General features: G+C 40.8%; 1 protein-coding gene across 1 annotated transcript in view; it reads left to right on the top strand.

Annotated features, from left to right (window-relative positions):
* The window catches only part of TACC2 (transforming acidic coiled-coil containing protein 2), a 202,077-nt gene that overhangs the window by 144,316 nt on the left and 38,881 nt on the right, over positions 1-18,880 (top strand). Inside the window, exons 10-12 of the mRNA XM_084846024.1 lie at positions 5,168-6,485; positions 16,665-16,725; positions 18,263-18,470. Of these exons, the coding sequence (XP_084702150.1) occupies positions 5,168-6,485; positions 16,665-16,725; positions 18,263-18,470 (1,587 nt within the window). The remainder of the gene's footprint in view (positions 1-5,167; positions 6,486-16,664; positions 16,726-18,262; positions 18,471-18,880) is intronic.

Raw genomic sequence — 18,880 nt, 5'->3', positions numbered from 1 at the left:
TTTTTATACCATTGACCATGGTATCCTCCTGGATCAACTCCGTGGGATGGGTATTGGAGGCACTGTGCTACAGTGGTTCTGGTCCTACCTACGGGGCTGACTTCAGAGAGTAACATTGGGTGACTATTTCTCGGCCCCTTGGCAATTGAGCTATGGGGTGCCGCAGGGCACCATCCTATCCCCAGTGTTGTTTAACATCTATATGAAGCTGCTGGGAGCAGTAATTAGGGGATTTGGAGCTAAATGCCATCAGTATGCTGATGACATACAGCTCTATCCCCCTGTGACATCTGAATTAGGAGAGGCTGTGCAAGTCCTGATCAGTGTCTAGACTCAGTAATGGGCTGGATGAGGGCCAATAAACTGAAGCTGAATCCTGGCAAGACAGAAGCCCTGTGAGTGAGTGGTTCCTGGGTCCGGGAGATGGGCTCAATCCCTGTTCTGGATGGGGTTGCACTCCCTCTGAAAGATCAGGTCCGTAGTCTGGGGGTACTCCTAGATCCATCTTCATCGCTGGAGGCCCAAGTGGTCGCAGCGGCTCGGAGTGCCTTTTACCAGCTTCGGCTGGTTTGCCAGCTACGGCCTCTCCTGACGGGGATAGCTTGACCATGGTGGTTCAGGCATTAGTAACCTCAAGGCTGGATTACTGCAATGCACTCTATGTGGGGCTGCCCTTAAGGCTGGTCCGGAAGCTGGAGCTAGTGCAGAATGCAGCAGCTCGGCTGTTGTCGGGAGCTGTCCCTTTTCAGCGTGTAACTCCTTTGCTGAGGGAACTGCACTGGCTGCCTATTTGCTACCGGGCCAGGTTTAAGGTATTAGTACTAGTGTACAAAGCCCTAAACAACTTGGGACCAGGATACCTTCCCTACCAACCTGCCCGGTCACTGAGGTCATCAGAGGGCATGTTCCTGGTGGTTACACATGGACCTATGGCCCGGTTGGAGTCCACCAGGAGAAGAGGCTTCAGTGTGATGGCCCCCTTCCTGTGGAATTCCCTGCCTTTAGAGGTCAGGCAGGCACCAACATTGTGTTCCTTCCGGCGCCTCCTGAAGACATTGTTCTTTCAAGAGGCCTTCCTTGCATGACCAGCCGTGGTTTGTTGTACTCCACTTCGTTGGGATTTGTCTTTTTTAAAAATGTTCTAACTCTTTTAACCATTGTTTTATTCTTTTATCATGTTCACCACTCCGATATCTTCTGATGAGGAGCGGTATATAAATATTGTAAGTAAGTAAGTAAATAAATAAAATAGCTTTAAGAAAGAAACACGAAATTTTAGTTAAGATTTTTGTTTTCAGTTGTACAAACTATAAAAAAGAAGTTGTAACTTTAGAAAAGAAAGGCAACTGCCATAATGTACCTCTTAACAACAATGTTGTCCTGGAAAAATTCCTTCTGGATTCTAAATTCAGTTCGCATAGATCTAAATCATCTATTTTAGGATTCTCAGTATCATATTGAAATTAATGGTACCTAACTGAAACCACAATAGTTCTACGTAGAAGCTACTGATGGCATATTTTATAGCCCAATCCACTAGTTGATTTAAACCATTCACATTATGTTGCCTTACTGAGATTAACAGCTTAATGCTATGCATGCCAATTCAGAAGTAATTCCTATTATGTTCAGTGGGACTTATTCCCAAGAATATGTATATAGGATCGCAGGGGCCAAAACAGACCTGACATTGAAAATGGAGCAAGCAGCTGTATCTTTTGTTCTTTTTATGCTAGTATAAGCACAGGGGGCCTAATTCAAAGCAGGACACTAGCATGGGGATGGGGGGGATTAAGTCCTTTCCCCCTGTGTGGTCACAATCAACCCCCCCACACACCTGCAATTTATTGTGCCAGATAGTGATCCATTTGCTCTAATGGATCATTGTTTTGTCATGTAAATTGCAGGCATGGGGGCCCTTATCTGGATTGGGACCATCTTGCGTGTGTGTGTGTGTGTTTGTGTGTGTGTGTGTGTATGTGTTAAAGCTTACCTGCAGTTACACTAGAGTAAAAAGAAGAAAAAGATATATGTTAATATCTGCTTTGGTCCTGCGAGTAAAACAGAGAGGGAGTTACTTCTGAGAAAGCATCCATAGGATTGTGCTGCATAGCTTCAATCATATACATGCTTACTAGGAAGTAAGCGCCACTGAATTTAATAGGACTAACTGCTGAGACTAAATATGCTTAAGACTGAGTTGCATTATCAATTGAAATCAAAGGACTACAGCCATACAGAACTGTTACTGTCCTTAACAGGCGCTTGATCAGCGTCCAAAAATGAGCTCATTGTGTGGAAAGTGAACAGCAGCTCAGCTGGCAAGAGTAACTCTAATTAAAAAACATGCAACAAGAGCACATCCAAACACAACCCTTGGAGTGAGAGAATCACCCTTGCATCAAACTACATCATCTTATTAACATTTGGTTAATGGGAAACATTTTCTTTGTGTTCAAAATAGCTTGAGCTGTGCAGTGACTGCCTCTGTGTTTTGGAATATACACGTGGAACTGAAGTGATGAATTTTGAAAAAGGTCTTGAGGAATTATTTATTTATTTAAACCCATACAACAGAGATCCTCATCATAGGCGTCTTGTTTTGTCTATTTTGGCCCATTATTCTGAGTTCAGAATTTGGCATCTTTTTAGAGCAAAATTCTGGGGGTCCTGTTCTTGTCACTTACAGTATCAAGTGTACTGCAGTTCTCCATCATCTAGACAGCTGACCTATAATGGACCCAACCATCCATTGGATCCATTATATGTCAGCTATAGGAAACTACTGCTGAAGCGCTTGTAATCTTTGTCCTTCTGCTGCTTTCTAGCTGTATGAAAGCTGTATGTAGCTTCTTTAATCTTTCTGCTAAATAAACTGCTTTGGCTGCAATCCTATGCAAACGTACATGGGAGTAAGCCCCACTGAACATAGTGGAACCTACTTTCTGAGTCAACATGTATAGGATTGTGCTGTAAGGCTTTTACATCCACAAAATATATATCCATAATACAGGAGTTTAATGCGATACTTGAGCTGGATCACATTAAGCCCATCTTGAGGTGGATGCTTTAAATGACTCCACATACCAGCCTTCACCACAAGGTGAACTGTTTGTGTAAATCAGTTCATCATACAAGATTGACAATTGTATCTATGTCACTACATGGCTAAAATATTTGGAAGGACAGAATATCTTTGAGGCCTTTGGTATGTATGACACTCCCTACCATGCATACAGGCATACTCCCAAAGTATACATTTATGGCTGTTCTCAGTAACACGTGCTTTAGATGTTCCTTTATTTATGTGCTAGTTAATGGAAAACTTAACTTTTAGAAAAGCAGTATTCAGCATGTTAAACACATTGTGAAGCTGCCAATAATTATGATTGGTAAAACCAGCTGCAAACAAATTTAGCAAGCAGTTAGCTATATAAAACTTAGTGTGTCTTTTCTCTTCTTTCATTAGCATTTAAATCCTGAGATTAGCCCTTGAAAATGTTTTACTTTTAATCGTTTTCCATGTAAATAAATTAGGCCAGAAGTTTAATCTGCAGCTATATTCAGATAGCCATAATTGCCCATTGGAATATTGAGATACACTGTAAATATGCTTTTGTCTTTGCGCTTACATGGGACTTCATTGGATCACATGCAGAGTAAAGTAATTGCTAGGAGAAAAAAGGCATAGGGAGCTCATCTACTGGAAGCATGAATGTTGACAGTTAGTAATAATGATGTAAATTATTTTCAGTTTGATTATCATATATGTCTTATTTTCTGCTTGGTGGCAGAATGGAAATGTAACTGTTTCTGCCTAAAGGTAGCAAAGCACAATATATGAGCGTATGGAGATGATGGTGACCATCCAAATTAATCAATGTAGTGCAATAGTCAGAGATGAGGGAAATCGATGCTCAAATCCCCACTTGGCTATGAAGCCCATTGGGTAGCCTTGGGCAAGTCAACATCTTTCTATCTAACTACTTCACAGGGTTGTTCTAAGGCTAAAATACTGCTCAGAATTTCTTTAAGGACAAGCAAAATAAAACTAGTCTGTAAACGAATCCAATAAATGTCTGTATCTCCATGGTGCACCATAAAGTCTGTCTGTCATACAGGGGCTGCCTGTTCCCTACAATAAGATATTTCCCCATAATAGGTAAGTCCATAAGGTAACAGTTCCCCATAAGGTAGTCCAGAACTGTTTCAGAATGACCATTTGAATTGAATGTTGTGTCCTTTGGAAAAAGTAATCACATTTATATATGGAGTCTGCTGGGTTCTGAATAACTATTGCAATTCAAGACGGTTTGAAATAATTCTCAGTTGTTTTCTGAGAAAATTGGTATGATATATTGCCTGCCTCATATAACACAACATATAACAGAACTTGAAAAACTTCAGAGACAGGCAATATGTGGTCTCAGTTGTTAATGACATATTTCCAGTATGGACTACAGGACTGAATAAATTACCTCCTGTTCCCTAGACTCTGAGGTTTAGTTTATGGCAATTTCTGAGCAGCACACTGATGATTTGCAACATCTTCATAGGTGACCATCAGTTTTCAGATTTTTAAAATATATTTGTTCAGAGTAGTTTTAACTGAAATTAGTTTTGAATAAACTTGATTCTGAGCTTTTAAAAATATATCTTTTTCTCTTGCTTCCTGTCTCCTTCCTCTCCCTGTTTAATTTTGTTTGTATCCTCTGTTTACCTGATTTTTCCATTTTGGCCCTGAGAAGAGAAAAAAAAGCACACAGGGTAGGATCCAATGATGTCGCAGTGCCAGCGTGAATGACGTTGCACTAGTGTAACTCAATGCTACTATAATGTCATTAGTGCTTCCTGGAGCAAAGAGAAAAAGTAGTGGTTTGCTGCTGAAATTCCGCATTGCTGCTTTTTCCCTTTGCACTAGCAATTGCTAATGGCATCACACTAGCGTTGATATATGCTAGCACAACATCATTAGTGCTAGTGCTGCAACACCATTGGATCCTACCCACAAAAACAATGATGCTCAGGATTTTTAAGTTCACAAAGGAAATGGCCATTTTAAAAGAAAAGTAAACATAACTGCATTTTATTATCATTTTCTACATAGGCTTCAGAGCTATTTCAGGTTGGAGATTCCAGACTGATTACTTTCTCTTTGCTTTCATAGGGTTTTGTTCTGAGACCATATCAGTAACTGATGTTTCACATAGCGAATCAGTTGAAGAAAGCCCATTCCATCCTCCTTCCCACTCATTTTCTACTGTTTTTGATGAAGACAAGCCCATCGCTAGCAGTGGGACTTACAACTTAGACTTTGATAACATTGAGATTGTAGATTCTGTACAAGCTGCAGATCCTAGCTCTCCGGACACAAGAAGTTGTGACTCCAAGTCGCACGTTCGAAGAAAATCCACAGATTCTGTTCCAATTTCCAGATCTACTTTGTCTCGGTCCCTTAGTTTGCAAGCTGGTGATTTTGATGGAGCATCTTTTCTTGGTAATAATGAGACAGCAGGTTCATCAACAGATACATTTGGTACTGGTTCAAGCAGTGCTTCTAGTACTCTTAAGCGCGCAAAGAAACCTCGGCCAACTTCCTTAAAGAAAAAACAGTTGGCAAAAAAATCTCTGGAAGTTCCACCACTGAAAGAGCCAGGGCTGTCTGACGTCAAGCAAGATTCTTCTGCCTCAAGTGAAGAAAAAGTATCTGAAGATAGGTTGGAACCCATTGAACCTGAGTGTATTGAGCCTTCCCAAAGTTCTGCTGAAAAACAGGAGCACCCTACTAGTCCAGAAGCAGCCTACCCATTTGATCCAAATAAATTTGAAGAGATTAGTGCATCTGGTGCTGGAGACAGCAGAGTACAGAGCTCTCCCCCTGCCAGTAAGAAAGTCCTCCCTCTTACGACGGCACCAGAAGCTGTGGAGGTGACACCATCAGACACTGGGGGTCGGGAAGATCCTCCAGTGAAAGGCTTAGCGGTGAGGCTGGAATTTGATTATTCTGAGGAAAAAGGCAGTGGCGAGGAGCAACAAGAAAGTCCTCCTCTGCCCAAAAAAGTGGGCAAAAAACCTGGTGCCAAAATGCCCCTCAGGAGGCCAAAGACTAAAAAGACTGGGGAGAAGCTTGACAGTGCTCCTGCCACTCCAGCCAAGGCCTCTGCTGATCCAAATGAGATCCCTGTTCCCAAAGGCTCTTATACTTTTGATATTGACAAATGGGATGACCCCAACTTCAACCCATTTTCTTCCACTTGCAAAATGCAGGATTCTCCTAAACTGCCTCCACAAACAGCAACGTACAGTTTTGATCCAGACATACGTGAGGACTCTATTGATCCTTTCAAGCCTTCCTCAAAAGTAGCCAGCTCTCCCACAAAAACTCCAGCCTCCTTTGATATACCGGCGAATGCCAGTGAAATCAATGGAACCGAAGGAGATGGCCTAAATAAACCTGCAAAAAAGAAGAAGACACCACTCAAGACGTAAGTCAAAGTGCAGAAAACCTCATGTGGAGTAAAGAGGTCCCCCAAATAATGGTGTTCGTACACTTTCATATATTTACATTTAGGCAGTGTGTTTGTTCTGTTACAAATATGTTACAAGATTGCTTCAGTGCATTCTTCTCCAGCAACGTTTTGGATTTGGGAAGGATATGTACGTTTCACATTTTTTAATATCTTTTTCTTTTTGGCTTTACTAAGCCCTAGCAACTCAACCCCCTTTTTTTATTGTTTTGGCTTTTAGACTGTGGGCTTTAATTTTCCTGAATGTAAGATGTTTCTCCCACTTCAGATATTAGTTTAGGTGTCCTGTTATGTCCACATCAAGTAACATCTAAGATGCTTGGCAGAAATTGCTTCCATTTAGGTCAGTGACGAGCATCCTGACTCACAATTTAAAATGGGATATTTGGGTACTTAAGAAACCCAGCTGACAAAACGTGTGTCATTCCATCATGATGAGTAAAGGTCTTTAAATTATATTTTTAATAAAATGTAAATATTATCTTAGAGATTGCATGTGGTGGTGTATTTGATACAGCTAATCAATTCAGTGAGTTCAGCCAAATAACAAGAGCTGTTCTTAGGATTAGGGGCTAATCTGCAAAGCTTTAGTCATGTGGATACAATTTAAGCAGAGTTTTAAATGAATAGGGCTACTCACATAACCAAAAGCTAATCTTTCTCCAGAGTAGTTCTGTTCATTTCAGTGGCTTGTATCTTGTGTGGGATGTATCGTTTAACCAAGAAGCCACAAATGCTGTTCAAGTGAGTTTACTTTGGTTTTGCTGGTTCATAACTTTGTTTAAGTAGGACTGTTCTTGGGTCCTTGGGTAAGTGGCTTGGAGGATTGCTTCCTGGAGGTTTCACTTAGACTATATATGATTGTCGCAGATGGGGCTTTTTGCTTTATTAATGAAATATGAAACTGTAGCTAGTATTTTTATGATTAAATTTATGTTAGAATTGTTTGGCAAGGAGACCCTATATAGCATATGCCATGCAGCATAAGATCTGCAGGTTGTGTGTTGCTCACTATGTATTTCTTCCATCCCATGTCATCCTGCATTTCCTGTGTGTGATAATGCACCTGGTTGTTTCTGGAGGCAAAGCTTCACACTGCCTGTCACTTTGTGCTTATATTCTTGGGAAGCCTACTGTTTTAAAAAGTGGTGTGCTGTGCTGTGCATGGATCCAGAAGCTTTTCAGAGAGCTAGCTTCATGCTGAATTGAAGGTCTTCACTTTTTACCCATACTTGCCAGTTATTTTGCAGGGCAGGGGGATTAAATTTTGGCTGGCTAGCTAAGCCAATAGTCAACTTTTATGACATCTTTAACTATTGATCTTTGTAGACACTGACTTTATCCTAGCTCAACTGAAGCACCGTTTCTTAACATTTCATTTCCAAAGAGTTCTGGAAATGTCTTTATCTGAAAACAGAATGTTACAGATTTCTTTGCATACCTCCCTTTTAGGTTCTAATTCTAAGTAAAATTATTTTTAAAATTGCACCTGATAAAAGTAAACACAAAAGACATAAACATGAAGTAGACATTGGCCATGTTTGCATGTAATGATAAGCCAGAATTCCAAAACAAGCGCGGAATTGGAAGCGAACTACGAACCTTGGATTAAAATTCTGGCTTGTTAGGGGAGCGACAAACCAGGAGTACCAGTTTGGATATAACGCTAAGCTTTTGTTTCCTGGTTAGTGTCTGGTTACTTGGCTCCTTCCACCAGCAGGTATGGCTAGAGACTAACCAGGAAACAAAATTCAGGACTTGTACTTGGCTTCCGATTCCAGGCAGTGTGCTGCTCATGAAAAATAAATCAGGTTTCTCCAGAATTCTGATTTATTGCTACATGAAAACACTGCCATGGTAAAATCAAGAGTAGGACCTTAAGAGTACTGTGCAGAAGGGAACTGATTTGTATCTGATTACGTTTCAGATGTCTATAATGCTCTACTTGTTTGCCAGATGGTTTGTGACATGGGGATATCTTAAACAAAAGTCATTTTACATATGTGAGCAGGTACAACTCGGTGAATGTATTTTAGAGTCATGGAAGAGGTCATTGGCCATAGAAAAACAAGCACATATTTTTACATTGTAAGCTATTATTGAAAAATGTTCAACAAATAAATATTTATTTCTTCAATTTTATGTTATACCTTTCTTCTACCATGGAAACCAAGGTGGGGCAGTCTTCTGTCTAAGCACTGACCAGACCTATCCCAATAACTAGTATTATTGTAGTAACTAGTATGCTTTGTCTGTTTTGGGGATTTGCTGCCTTTTCTTGTGATGATGATTTGCTTAATTGTTTTTATTATGTCTTCTTGTACATCATTCTGGTAGCTATAAGGATGAAGGCAATTTAAAAATATTTTAATACATAAGCAACATAGGGATATGTTGCCGGAAGATGAGACCCTCAGGTCGGAAGGTGTCCAATATACTACTGGGGAAGAGCAGAGGGAATTTCCAAGTAGCGCCAGAAAGAGTGAAGCAGCTGGGCCAAAGCCGAAAGGACACTCATCTGTGGATGTGTCTGGTGGTGAAAAGAAAATCCGATGCTGTAAAGAACAATATTGTTTAGGAACCTGGAATGTAAGATCAATGAATCAAGTTAAGCTGGAGGTGGTCAAACATGAGATGGCAAGATTGAACATCGACATCTTGGGAATCAGCGAAATAAATGGACAAGCATGGGCAAATTTAATTCAGGTGACCATTATATCCACTACTGTGGGCAAGAATCCCTTAGAAGAAATGGAGTAGCACTCATAGTCAACAAAAGGGTGGGAAAAGCAGTCCTGGGGTACTATCTCAAAAATGATAGAATGATCTCCGTACGAATCCAAGGCAAACAATTCAACATCACAGTAATTCAAGTCTATGTCCCAACCACTGAGGCTGAAGAAGCTGAGGTTGATCGGTTCTATGAAGACCTACAACACCTTCTAGAACTAACACCAAAAAAAGATGTCCTCTTCATCATAGGGGATTAGAATGCCAAAGTAGGAAGTCAAGAAATCACCGGGATAACAGGCAAGCATGGCCTTGGTGTACAAAATGAAGCAGGACAAAGGTTAATAGAGTTTTGCCAAGAGAACACGCTAATTATAGCAAACACTCTTCCAACAGCACAAGAGGCGACTCTACACATGGACATCACCAGATGGTCAATATCGAAATCAGATTGATTATGTCCTTTGCAGCCAAAGATGGAGAAGCTGTATACAGTCAGTAAAAACAAGACCTGGAGCTGACTGTGGCTCAGATCATGAGCTGCTTCTCACAAAATTTTGGCTTAAATTGAAGAACGTAGGGAAAACCACCAAACCATTCAGGTATGACCTAAATCATATCCCTTATGAATATACAGTGGAGGTGAGGAATAGATTTCAGGGATTAGACCTGATAGACAGAATGCCGGAGGAACTATGGACGGAGGTCCGTAACATTGTTCAGGAGGCAGCAACTCAATCCATCCCAAAGAAAAAGAAATGCAAGAAAGCCAAGTGGCTGTCTGATGAGGCTTTACAAGTAGCTGAGGAAAGAAGGGAAGCGAAAAGCAAGGGAGAAAGGGGAAGCTATATCCAACTGAATGCAGAGATCCAGAGAATAGCAAGGAGAGACAAGAAGGCCTTCTTAAATGAACAATGCAAAGAAGTCGAGGAAAACAATAGAATGGGAAAGACTAGAGATCTTTTCAAGAAAATCAGAGATCTCAAGGGAACGTTTTGTGCAAAGACGGGCATGATAAAGGACAAAGAAGGCAGGGACCTAACAGAAGCAGATGAGATTAAGGAGAGGTGGAAAGAATACACAGAAGAACTATACAGGAAAGATCTGAATGTCCCTGATAGCCATGATAGTGCGGTCACTGAACTTGAGCCGGACATCCTAGAGAGTGAAGTCAAGTGGGCCTTAGGAAGCATTACTAACAACAAAGCTAGCGGAGATGACAGTATTCCAGCAGAGCTATTTAAAATCCTAAAAGATGATGCTGTTAAAGTGCTTCATGCAATATGCCAACAAATTTGGAACACTCAGCAGTAGCCACAAGACTGGAAAAGGTCAGTTTACATTCCAATGCCAAAGAAGTGCAATGCCAAAGAGTGTTCAAACTACCGTACAATTGCATTCATTTCACATGCCAGAAAGGTTATGCTCAAAATCCTACAAGCTAGGCTTCAGCAGTATGTGAACCAAGAACTACTGGAAGTACAAGCTGGGTTTCGAAGAGGCAGAGGAACCAGAGGTCAAATAGCCAACGTTCGCTGGATCATGGAGAAAGCAAGAGAATTCCAGAAAAACGTCTATTTCTGCTTCATTGACTACGCTAAAGCCTTTGATTGTGTGGATCACAACAAACTGTGGCCAATTCTTAAAGAGATGGGAGTACCAGACCACCTTACCTGTCTCCTGAGAAACCTGTATGAGGGTCAAGAACCAGTAAGAACCAGACATGGAACAACCGATTGGTTCAAAATTGGGAAAGGAGTATGACAAGGCTGCATATTGTCGCCCTGCTTATTTAACTTATATGCAGAGTACATCATGAGAAACGCCGGGGTGGATGAATCACAGGTCGGAATTAAGGTTGCCGGGAGAATTATCAACAACCTCAGATACGCAGATAATACCACCCTAATGGTAGAAAGTGAAGAGGATCTAAAGAGCCTCTTGTTGAGGGTGAAAGAGGAGAGTGCAAAAGCTGGTTTGAAACTCAACATTAAAAAAACTAAGATCATGGCATCTGGTCCCATCACTTCCTAGCATATAGAAGGGGAAGAAATGGAAGCAGTGACGGATTTTATTTACTTGGGCTCCAAGATCACCGCAGATGGTGTAGTGTAGTGGTGAGAGTGACAGACTGGGAGCCGGGAGATCCGGGTTCTAGTCCCCACTTGGCCATGGAAGCTCACTGGGTGACTTTGGGCCAGTCACAGACTCTCAGCCCAACCTACCTCACAGGGTTGTTGTTGTGAGAATACAACGGTGAGGAGGAGGATACTGTAAGCCGCCTTGAGTTCCTTGCGAGAGGGAGAAAGGCGGGGTATAAATGCAATAAATAAATAAATAAATAAATTGGGAGGAAAGCTATGGCAAACCTAGACAGCATAGTAAGAAGCAGAGACATCACCTTGCCGACAAAGGTCCGTATAATCAAAGCTATGGTTTTCCCAGTGGTAATGTATGGCTGTGAGAGCTGGACTATAAGGAAGGCTGAGCGCCGAAGAATTGATGCCTTTGAACCGTGGTGCTGGAGAAGACTCCTACGAGTCCCCTGGACTGCAAGGAGGTCAAATCAGTCAATCCTAAAGGAAATCAACCCTGACTGCTCATTGGAAGGACAGATACTGAAGCTGAAGCTCAAATATTTTGGCCACCTAATGCGAAGCGAAAAGTCCCTGGAAAAGACCCTGATGCTGGGAAAGATTGAAGGCAAAAGGAGAAGGGGACGGCAGAGGATGAGATGGCTAGATAGCATCACCGATGCAATGAATATGAACTTGAGCACACTCCGGGAGAGAGTGGAGGACAGGAAGGCCTGGTGTGCTATGGTCCATGGGGTCACAAAGAGTCGGACATGACTTAACGACTGAACAACAACATAGGGATGTCTGACAATTTTGAGAGCAACCTATTGTTTTCTCAGGATTGTAGCTTCCTTGGCGTTGCTGGGACCTCGCAAACTTCCTTTTTAATACCTTGCCTGTCACAAGCACCACACCTACACTGAGTAAAGCTTATACAGCTGTTATGTTTCCTTAGATGGGCTTGAACAATTGTTAGGACTCAGACCCACAGGTGTGTCTTGAATTGATGACCTGAGGGATCTCAGGTGGGGATTTGGTAGGTATGCCACAGGGTTGCTCTGTCCAAAGCAGAGAACTGCAGGGAAATCAGCCGGGAATGCCTCCATAAAGCAATAGGCCAGAATGGATCAGGACATTATCCCTGAAGCCCCCTGCCCCACAAGTAAAATCTTCTTGGTCAGGCAAACTAGCTAGTCCAAGCAGCTAGGAGACTTGCTGTTGCTGATTACATGCTGTCTTCACAAGAGGTGAGTCTAGTAATATTTTTATTGCTTATGGAAACCCACTGAGGTGCACTGAGTGAACTCTAGCCTATAATCACCTATATTTGGGGACATTTTAATATTTCCAATCTATGTTTTTCAATTAACTGGACTAAGATAGTTTAAAATATTAAGGATTTGCAGCCCAGCAAAACTTTTCTGGTCACTCTGTAAAACCATACCATTTCCATGGGAAATTCTGTGCTGCTTAGTCTGACCAGATATGTGCATATCATACTTTGGTGGTTCTCACTGATCAATTCATTTCAGCACAGCAACTTGAGATTTAAGTAGCTGGCATCTTTGCATGAACAAATGCAAATAAATGACACTTATATTAACTATTAAAAGACAAAAAAAGAGCAAAGACAGTCAACAGATTGCTCTTTGGAAGACATAGCTTTCCAGTTTAAATATTTCACTGTTGTTTGTTTACTAGTCATTCCAGAGCCATTTATACCAAATGTGAAGCATCTTTGCTGGACTAACTACTAAACTAATGGCCCATTTTAGATATCTGTCTCAGCAACTTGTTTGATGGCAGGAAAGCCTCTCAAAAGAGCTTAGTTTTGATGTGAAAGGTGTCAGCTTTCAAAGTTACCCTGCACAAAAGAGATGTCATTTAAGCTGACAAGCGCTGAAGAGGATAAAGATATTTTCACACCTTTTGTGACAAGAAGATGAAGAAATGAACAGGAGCTATAAAAAAAATCTGTGCAGTTGTCAAAATTCCAAAATCCCCAGTAGCCCAAATTGTGAAGATTGAGAAGGCTTTTTTTTTTTTTTTTTTTTTAAGGTTGTGCTGTATGTAATTTTTTTTAAGTGCAAGGCTAAGGAGCTTTAGTATTCATGCAACTGTGATTTTGAGGACCAAACTACATGTTATACTCATGTAACTTTCAGTTGTGTGTAACTTTGTTATTTTTTTAAAGGAAAAGCAGTTATAGGAGGCTACAATCCTGAGTACTAGTGGGGGAGACAAGGATCTACTTGCTGAACCCTTTCTCCTTGATATGTTTTTCTGCTTAAAATCCTTCCCCCCTTCTTTTCTCCCTGCAAGAGGAACACTTGAGCAGAAAAACAGCCCAAGGAGAAGGACTAAGCACCTCCTCTTCCCCTCCCCACCCCCATGCTCTGATCAACAGAAAATCAGGGAAAGTTATATGTGTCTGCATGTAAAGTATAGTTTGACCCTCAAGTCAACACCATCAGGATACCATGGTTTGTTTCTTCTGTACTTTAAACGTAGCCCTTTCTGATTTGCTTGGGCGCAGTTATGCATACTGTGCGTTAAAATAAGCTACCCACGGCAGGGAAACCGACGGCTACTATCATGAAAAGGAAAAGTTAATCCAGTGATAGTATTTAAATGTGCAGAGACAGACATCAGCTTTGAAGAGTAGCTTTTATGGAAGAATGAGCCAGTGTGGTGTAGTGGCAAGAGTGTTGGACTAGGAGCTGGGAGATCCGGGTTCTAGTCCCCACTCGGCCATGGAAGCTCACTGGGTGACTTTGGGCCAGTCACAGACTCTCAGCTCAACCCACGTCACAGGGTTGTTGTTGTGAGGATAAAGTGGAGAGGAGGAGGATAATGTAAGCCGCCTTGGGTTCCTTGCAAGAGGAAAAAAGGCGGGGTATAAATGCAATAAATAAATAAATGAAGCAGATAGATTAGAAGAGAAAGAAGTGGCTTAATTTTTTTTTTCTCCATCTCTTTGATTCTCCCTCACCCCTGAATAAAGACCATGGGCATAAGCCATAAAATAAATCTCACTGATAAAATGTAAGCATTTAACAGTGTGCTTTAATTGTGCAAGGGCTAGTGGACCACTTTGCAAACCTAAGATCTCCACATAGTTTTATAACTGGTTGTGCAAGTGCAACTTTAGTTGGGTGCAAGTGCAACTTTAGTTGGATTCTCTCCCCTTGCACAAACTCTGGAACTTGGTTTCAGCTAGCACAGTAGGATTTGTGCTAGTGGAATGACACTGTGGAGTAAAAGCCTAACATAGCTACCCCTTTGGAAATTTTCTCAGGACTGTGCCAGTGTTTTAGGAAGATGTGGACTTCCTAAAGTAGCACCACATGTTGGTTTTTCGCTAATGCAATTAATGGAGTGTCTCCTTTGTGTCAGTCAGTTCCTTCTGTCTGTCTGTCTCTCTTTTGTCTTATTTGTCTTAGGATGGTTGAAGATGTGATGTCTGTATGTTCTCTGTTGTAAGTAACTTTAACCCTAAACATGCTTGTTACAGACGGAAATGCCTTGAGCTTTTGTTTGGTTTTTGGCTGGTTTTGGTGGGGCGTTTCCTCCAGCGTTGCTGGGCATGGCACTTTGTATATCAGTAAAATTATGTTGGTGGTTTATACTGAAGTTGTTATATTAAGAGAAACTGCATGTCTGTGGATAAGCTTGAACAAAATTATTATTTCTGTTAGATACATTCTCATATCTGCCCCCAGTTTACATATCAATATTTTATTTGTTGTAAAGTGAACAGATTGCTAATGGGCTGGCATATCCCTTCTCCTGTGCTTGTCTGCCATCCCCTGCAGGCAGCCATGGCAATCTCACAGTTTGTATTACCTACACCGTTTCTGATGCTTTTAGAAATACCTTCACGCTTATAAAGATGAAGGGTGAATTTCTTTCTGTTTATGGAAGTGATGTAGTGTAGTGGTGTAGTAACGTGCTCTATAAGCAATGCATAGCTAGCTAGCGTGTTTGTCATGTAGGCCAATAACTGGGTGGGATCTTGTGTTTTTTTTTTTCCTGCTTAAACTGAAGCAGTTTTGTTGTTGCCTTGCCAGTAATTGTCTGGGGCATAGCTGATGAGTTGAAAACTGTTGTGCTCAGCCAGTGACATCATGTTTCGGTGCTGTTCCCTTAGCTCTTAGCTAATTTTACTTCTTTTCTCTTCCTGTTATAAAAGCTGCCTTTAAGACTTATGTCTTGAAGATTGTCTCCACATGAAAGATTAGATTCTGCCTAGATCTATCCTGCTCATACTCTTTAGTGCTTTTGGATTATGTGAATATGTGTGTACAGCCTGCTGATGGGAAGATCGGTCAGGCGGCACAAGAAGTTGTTTTAGGCTGGACCTACATGTTATTCCATCCAGTTATTTAGATATATTTTATTATAAATTAGTTGTCTTAGATAAAGAAAACATTGCTAGCTGTAAGAAATGGCTGTGCAAATAAATATCCACTACAGTCAGTGTGGCCTGGTGGTTGACCTTGGAATATAATCTTGAGAGTGTTCTACCTCTGCCATGGCCAAATTGTTTGGCCTTGGTCGAGTCAGTATTTTGTAGCCTGTTTCCTTGTCCGTTACGTGGGAATAAAAGTGACCTACCTCACAGGGTTGTTTTGAGGACAAAATTAAGGAAGGCACAAAACACTCTGGATGTAAGAGCTGCATAGATGATAAACGGCTTTTAGGATAGGACCAAGTGTAGGCTTGCTAGTGCTGGATGTTGGGCTACATGACCATTGAAGTCCCTCGTAGCTCTGTGGTGAAAGATGTATGCAGGTGGGCATTCTGCCTGTTTGATCAGATGGTGAGTGATGAGTCAGGTTGTGCAAAACTGTTCTGTAGCCAAATCTTAAATCCTTACTAATTTGCTTAGTGAAGTCCATCTGTTTTTGAAGGTTTCTCTTCCCATTACTTTGATGTTTTATGGAGCAAAATTTGGCCCCAATGTATGGACTAAGTTTGACTTATCTACAGAGATAAATTAACTTTTTTTGTGTGCTCCCAGTAGCAAAATAAACAAATCTGTTTCTCATTGTTTGGATTGACTGCTGTTCCCTATGTTACAACACCATTTAATTCAGTTCTCATGCTTCATGTATTATTTTAGAGTTTTGTTGTTGTTGCAAAGATTCAATCCAAAAGTGCATGATGCAACAGCAGGAGTCGTAGCATGCTCTTCTATGGTGCTTGTGTGATGAACTTTCTGAATCAGGAATGATTTCCATGGTGGGATTTTCTTTTAACTAGTTGTTGTTAAACACCCGTGGTTTTCCATGGCTTGCTGTACTCACAATTTCCATTTTCTTTCCAGTGATACTTTTAGGGTGAAAAAGTCACCAAAAAGATCTCCACTGTCTGATGCACCTCCACAGGTAGAGTTCTGACAAGCTTTTTATTTTAACAATTCCTCCCTTTTTTCCTAATATCGGTACAGTGCCTGTTTATTTGTTTGTTTGTTACACTTATATCCTGCCTTTCCTCCAAGGAATCCATGGTATGAAGATACCTTGGAGATATGATCCTCCTCCTCCTACCTGTGAGGTAGGTTAGGCTGAGAGTCAGTGACTGGCCCAAAATCACCCAGTGAGCTTCATGGCCAAGTGGGAACTAGAACCCAGGTCTCGTGACTCCCAGTCCAACACCCTAACCACTATACTACACTGGCTCTCAATTATTGATAACTGCCTGACAATTCTATTATGATTATCAAGGAATTATCTTTGGAAACCCTTGAATAGGGTTAATAAACCAGTATCTTCAAGCATGGTCACTGACCCTAACAGTTTATCTCAGATATTGTGATATAAACTTTCGACAACAAAATATAAATGGGAACTTTTTGCTGGACTAATTGGTGCTCAGAACCTGTGATTCAAGCTTTTGAACTGTTCTTCAAGCATAAGTGTTAAAAACAAAAAAGATAAATAAATAAATGAAAGTGATTCTTTTACAGCTAATGTTAATCTGGTAAAGTTGAATGTATTAAAATTGATATTAAAAAGCCTTGTAAACTTGAATGTACTTAAGTGGGGGTAGCACAGGTTAATTGGATTACAAATTGTCTTGCTTGAAGGAGTAGTCAGATAACATTTTCCAGAGACAAGGTAGACATTATTTTCGTCAGATATAGGAAAGCAGTTTGAAAAGGAAATGCACACAGGTGAGATTGCAAGGCATCTTTCCATCCTAAGTACTGTTTAGCAAACAGACATCTGATAAAGTAGAGAATGGATAATTTCAAACCAATTACTCTTCATACTTGCAGAGCAGCAAGTAGCATTTGGAAAGCACATCATGTAAATGAGAGGTCAAATTCAGCTAGTGTTTTGAAAGATATGGACCTGGGGCCCTCCTGGAAAACAGTCTTCCAAAGTTGTTCATGGCCTCAATGACAGTTACATCTGGTCTTATTTCTTCTGTTGCTGAGCTCACAATGAGGTTGTGGCCATTTGTAATGCAAACTGCTTCCAAAGGTAGGTACCATGCCACTGTGATAGTTTTCTGTGGCATCACAAATTTCCTTGGCAGCCTCAGCTTTGCTCTGTTATCAGTAGTTATCAAACTTCTGTGTATAAAGTGGGCTAAGATGCTAAAATAAGTGTTTCTTCAGAAAGTCTATATATAGATGAATTCTAACAAAGTTGGATCAATCACAAAAACAAACCATGTCCCACATTATCTCGCCTATCATTATCATTGTGTTAATTAAAGGAATGATTCTCTGAAGCAGAGCAAGTTCCATTCATCTTCCTTAAGGGCTGAAATCCTCAAGCCATCTTTATGGAGCTTGAATAAGTAACACGGAGTTAAAAAGAAAGAAGAAAGTAAAAGGATGCTCGATATAAGAGAGGAGACAATTGATTCTTTCTTTACAGCACAATAGTTATTTCACTTTCATTTTCCTCTCAGGAGACCACGCCACTGCCTACTGCTGAAACACCCTCTGTTGTATCCACTGTGGTTCACGCAACAGATGAGGAGAAACTGGCATCCTCAGTGGGCAACCAGAAATGGACTTGTATGACAGTGGATCTAGATTCAGATAAGCAGGATTATCCTCAGCCATCAGATCTGTCAACTTTTGTAAATGAAACCAAGTTCATCTCTCCTACAGAAGGTAAGCGGGACCAGGAGGGTGGAATCATGGGAAAGGCAAGTAAGTATAGAGAGATGTGGGATCAAAACATGCCTTCTGATTTCCTTTGTCCATGAAATGTAACTTGAATGGTCCCATTTAATTTTGTCTTCCAGTATATTTAGCTTAATATACTGCCTCATTTATATTAAATGTTTTGTGTGCCTGATACGCCTTCCAGCTAGGAATGTTTGGAGGTGATCTAGAAAACAACTGAAGTCAATAATAAATTATAATTGGCCTCAGCGGAGATTTTATGAAGATATATTTCTATTTATTTCTGTATAGTCTCTTGCATCATTGTTGAACTTCCCACATTAGATTCTGCTTTTGATCTTTGTTGTTGTTCAGTCGTTAAGTCGTGTCTGACTCTTCATGACCCCATGGACCAT

This window comes from Heloderma suspectum, chromosome 3, assembly GCF_057233095.1.
Source record: "Heloderma suspectum isolate Gila_16-S chromosome 3, 16-S_ref, whole genome shotgun sequence".
Taxonomy (NCBI): Eukaryota; Metazoa; Chordata; class Lepidosauria; order Squamata; family Helodermatidae; genus Heloderma; species Heloderma suspectum.
This window is presented reverse-complemented; position numbering and strand designations above follow the sequence as displayed.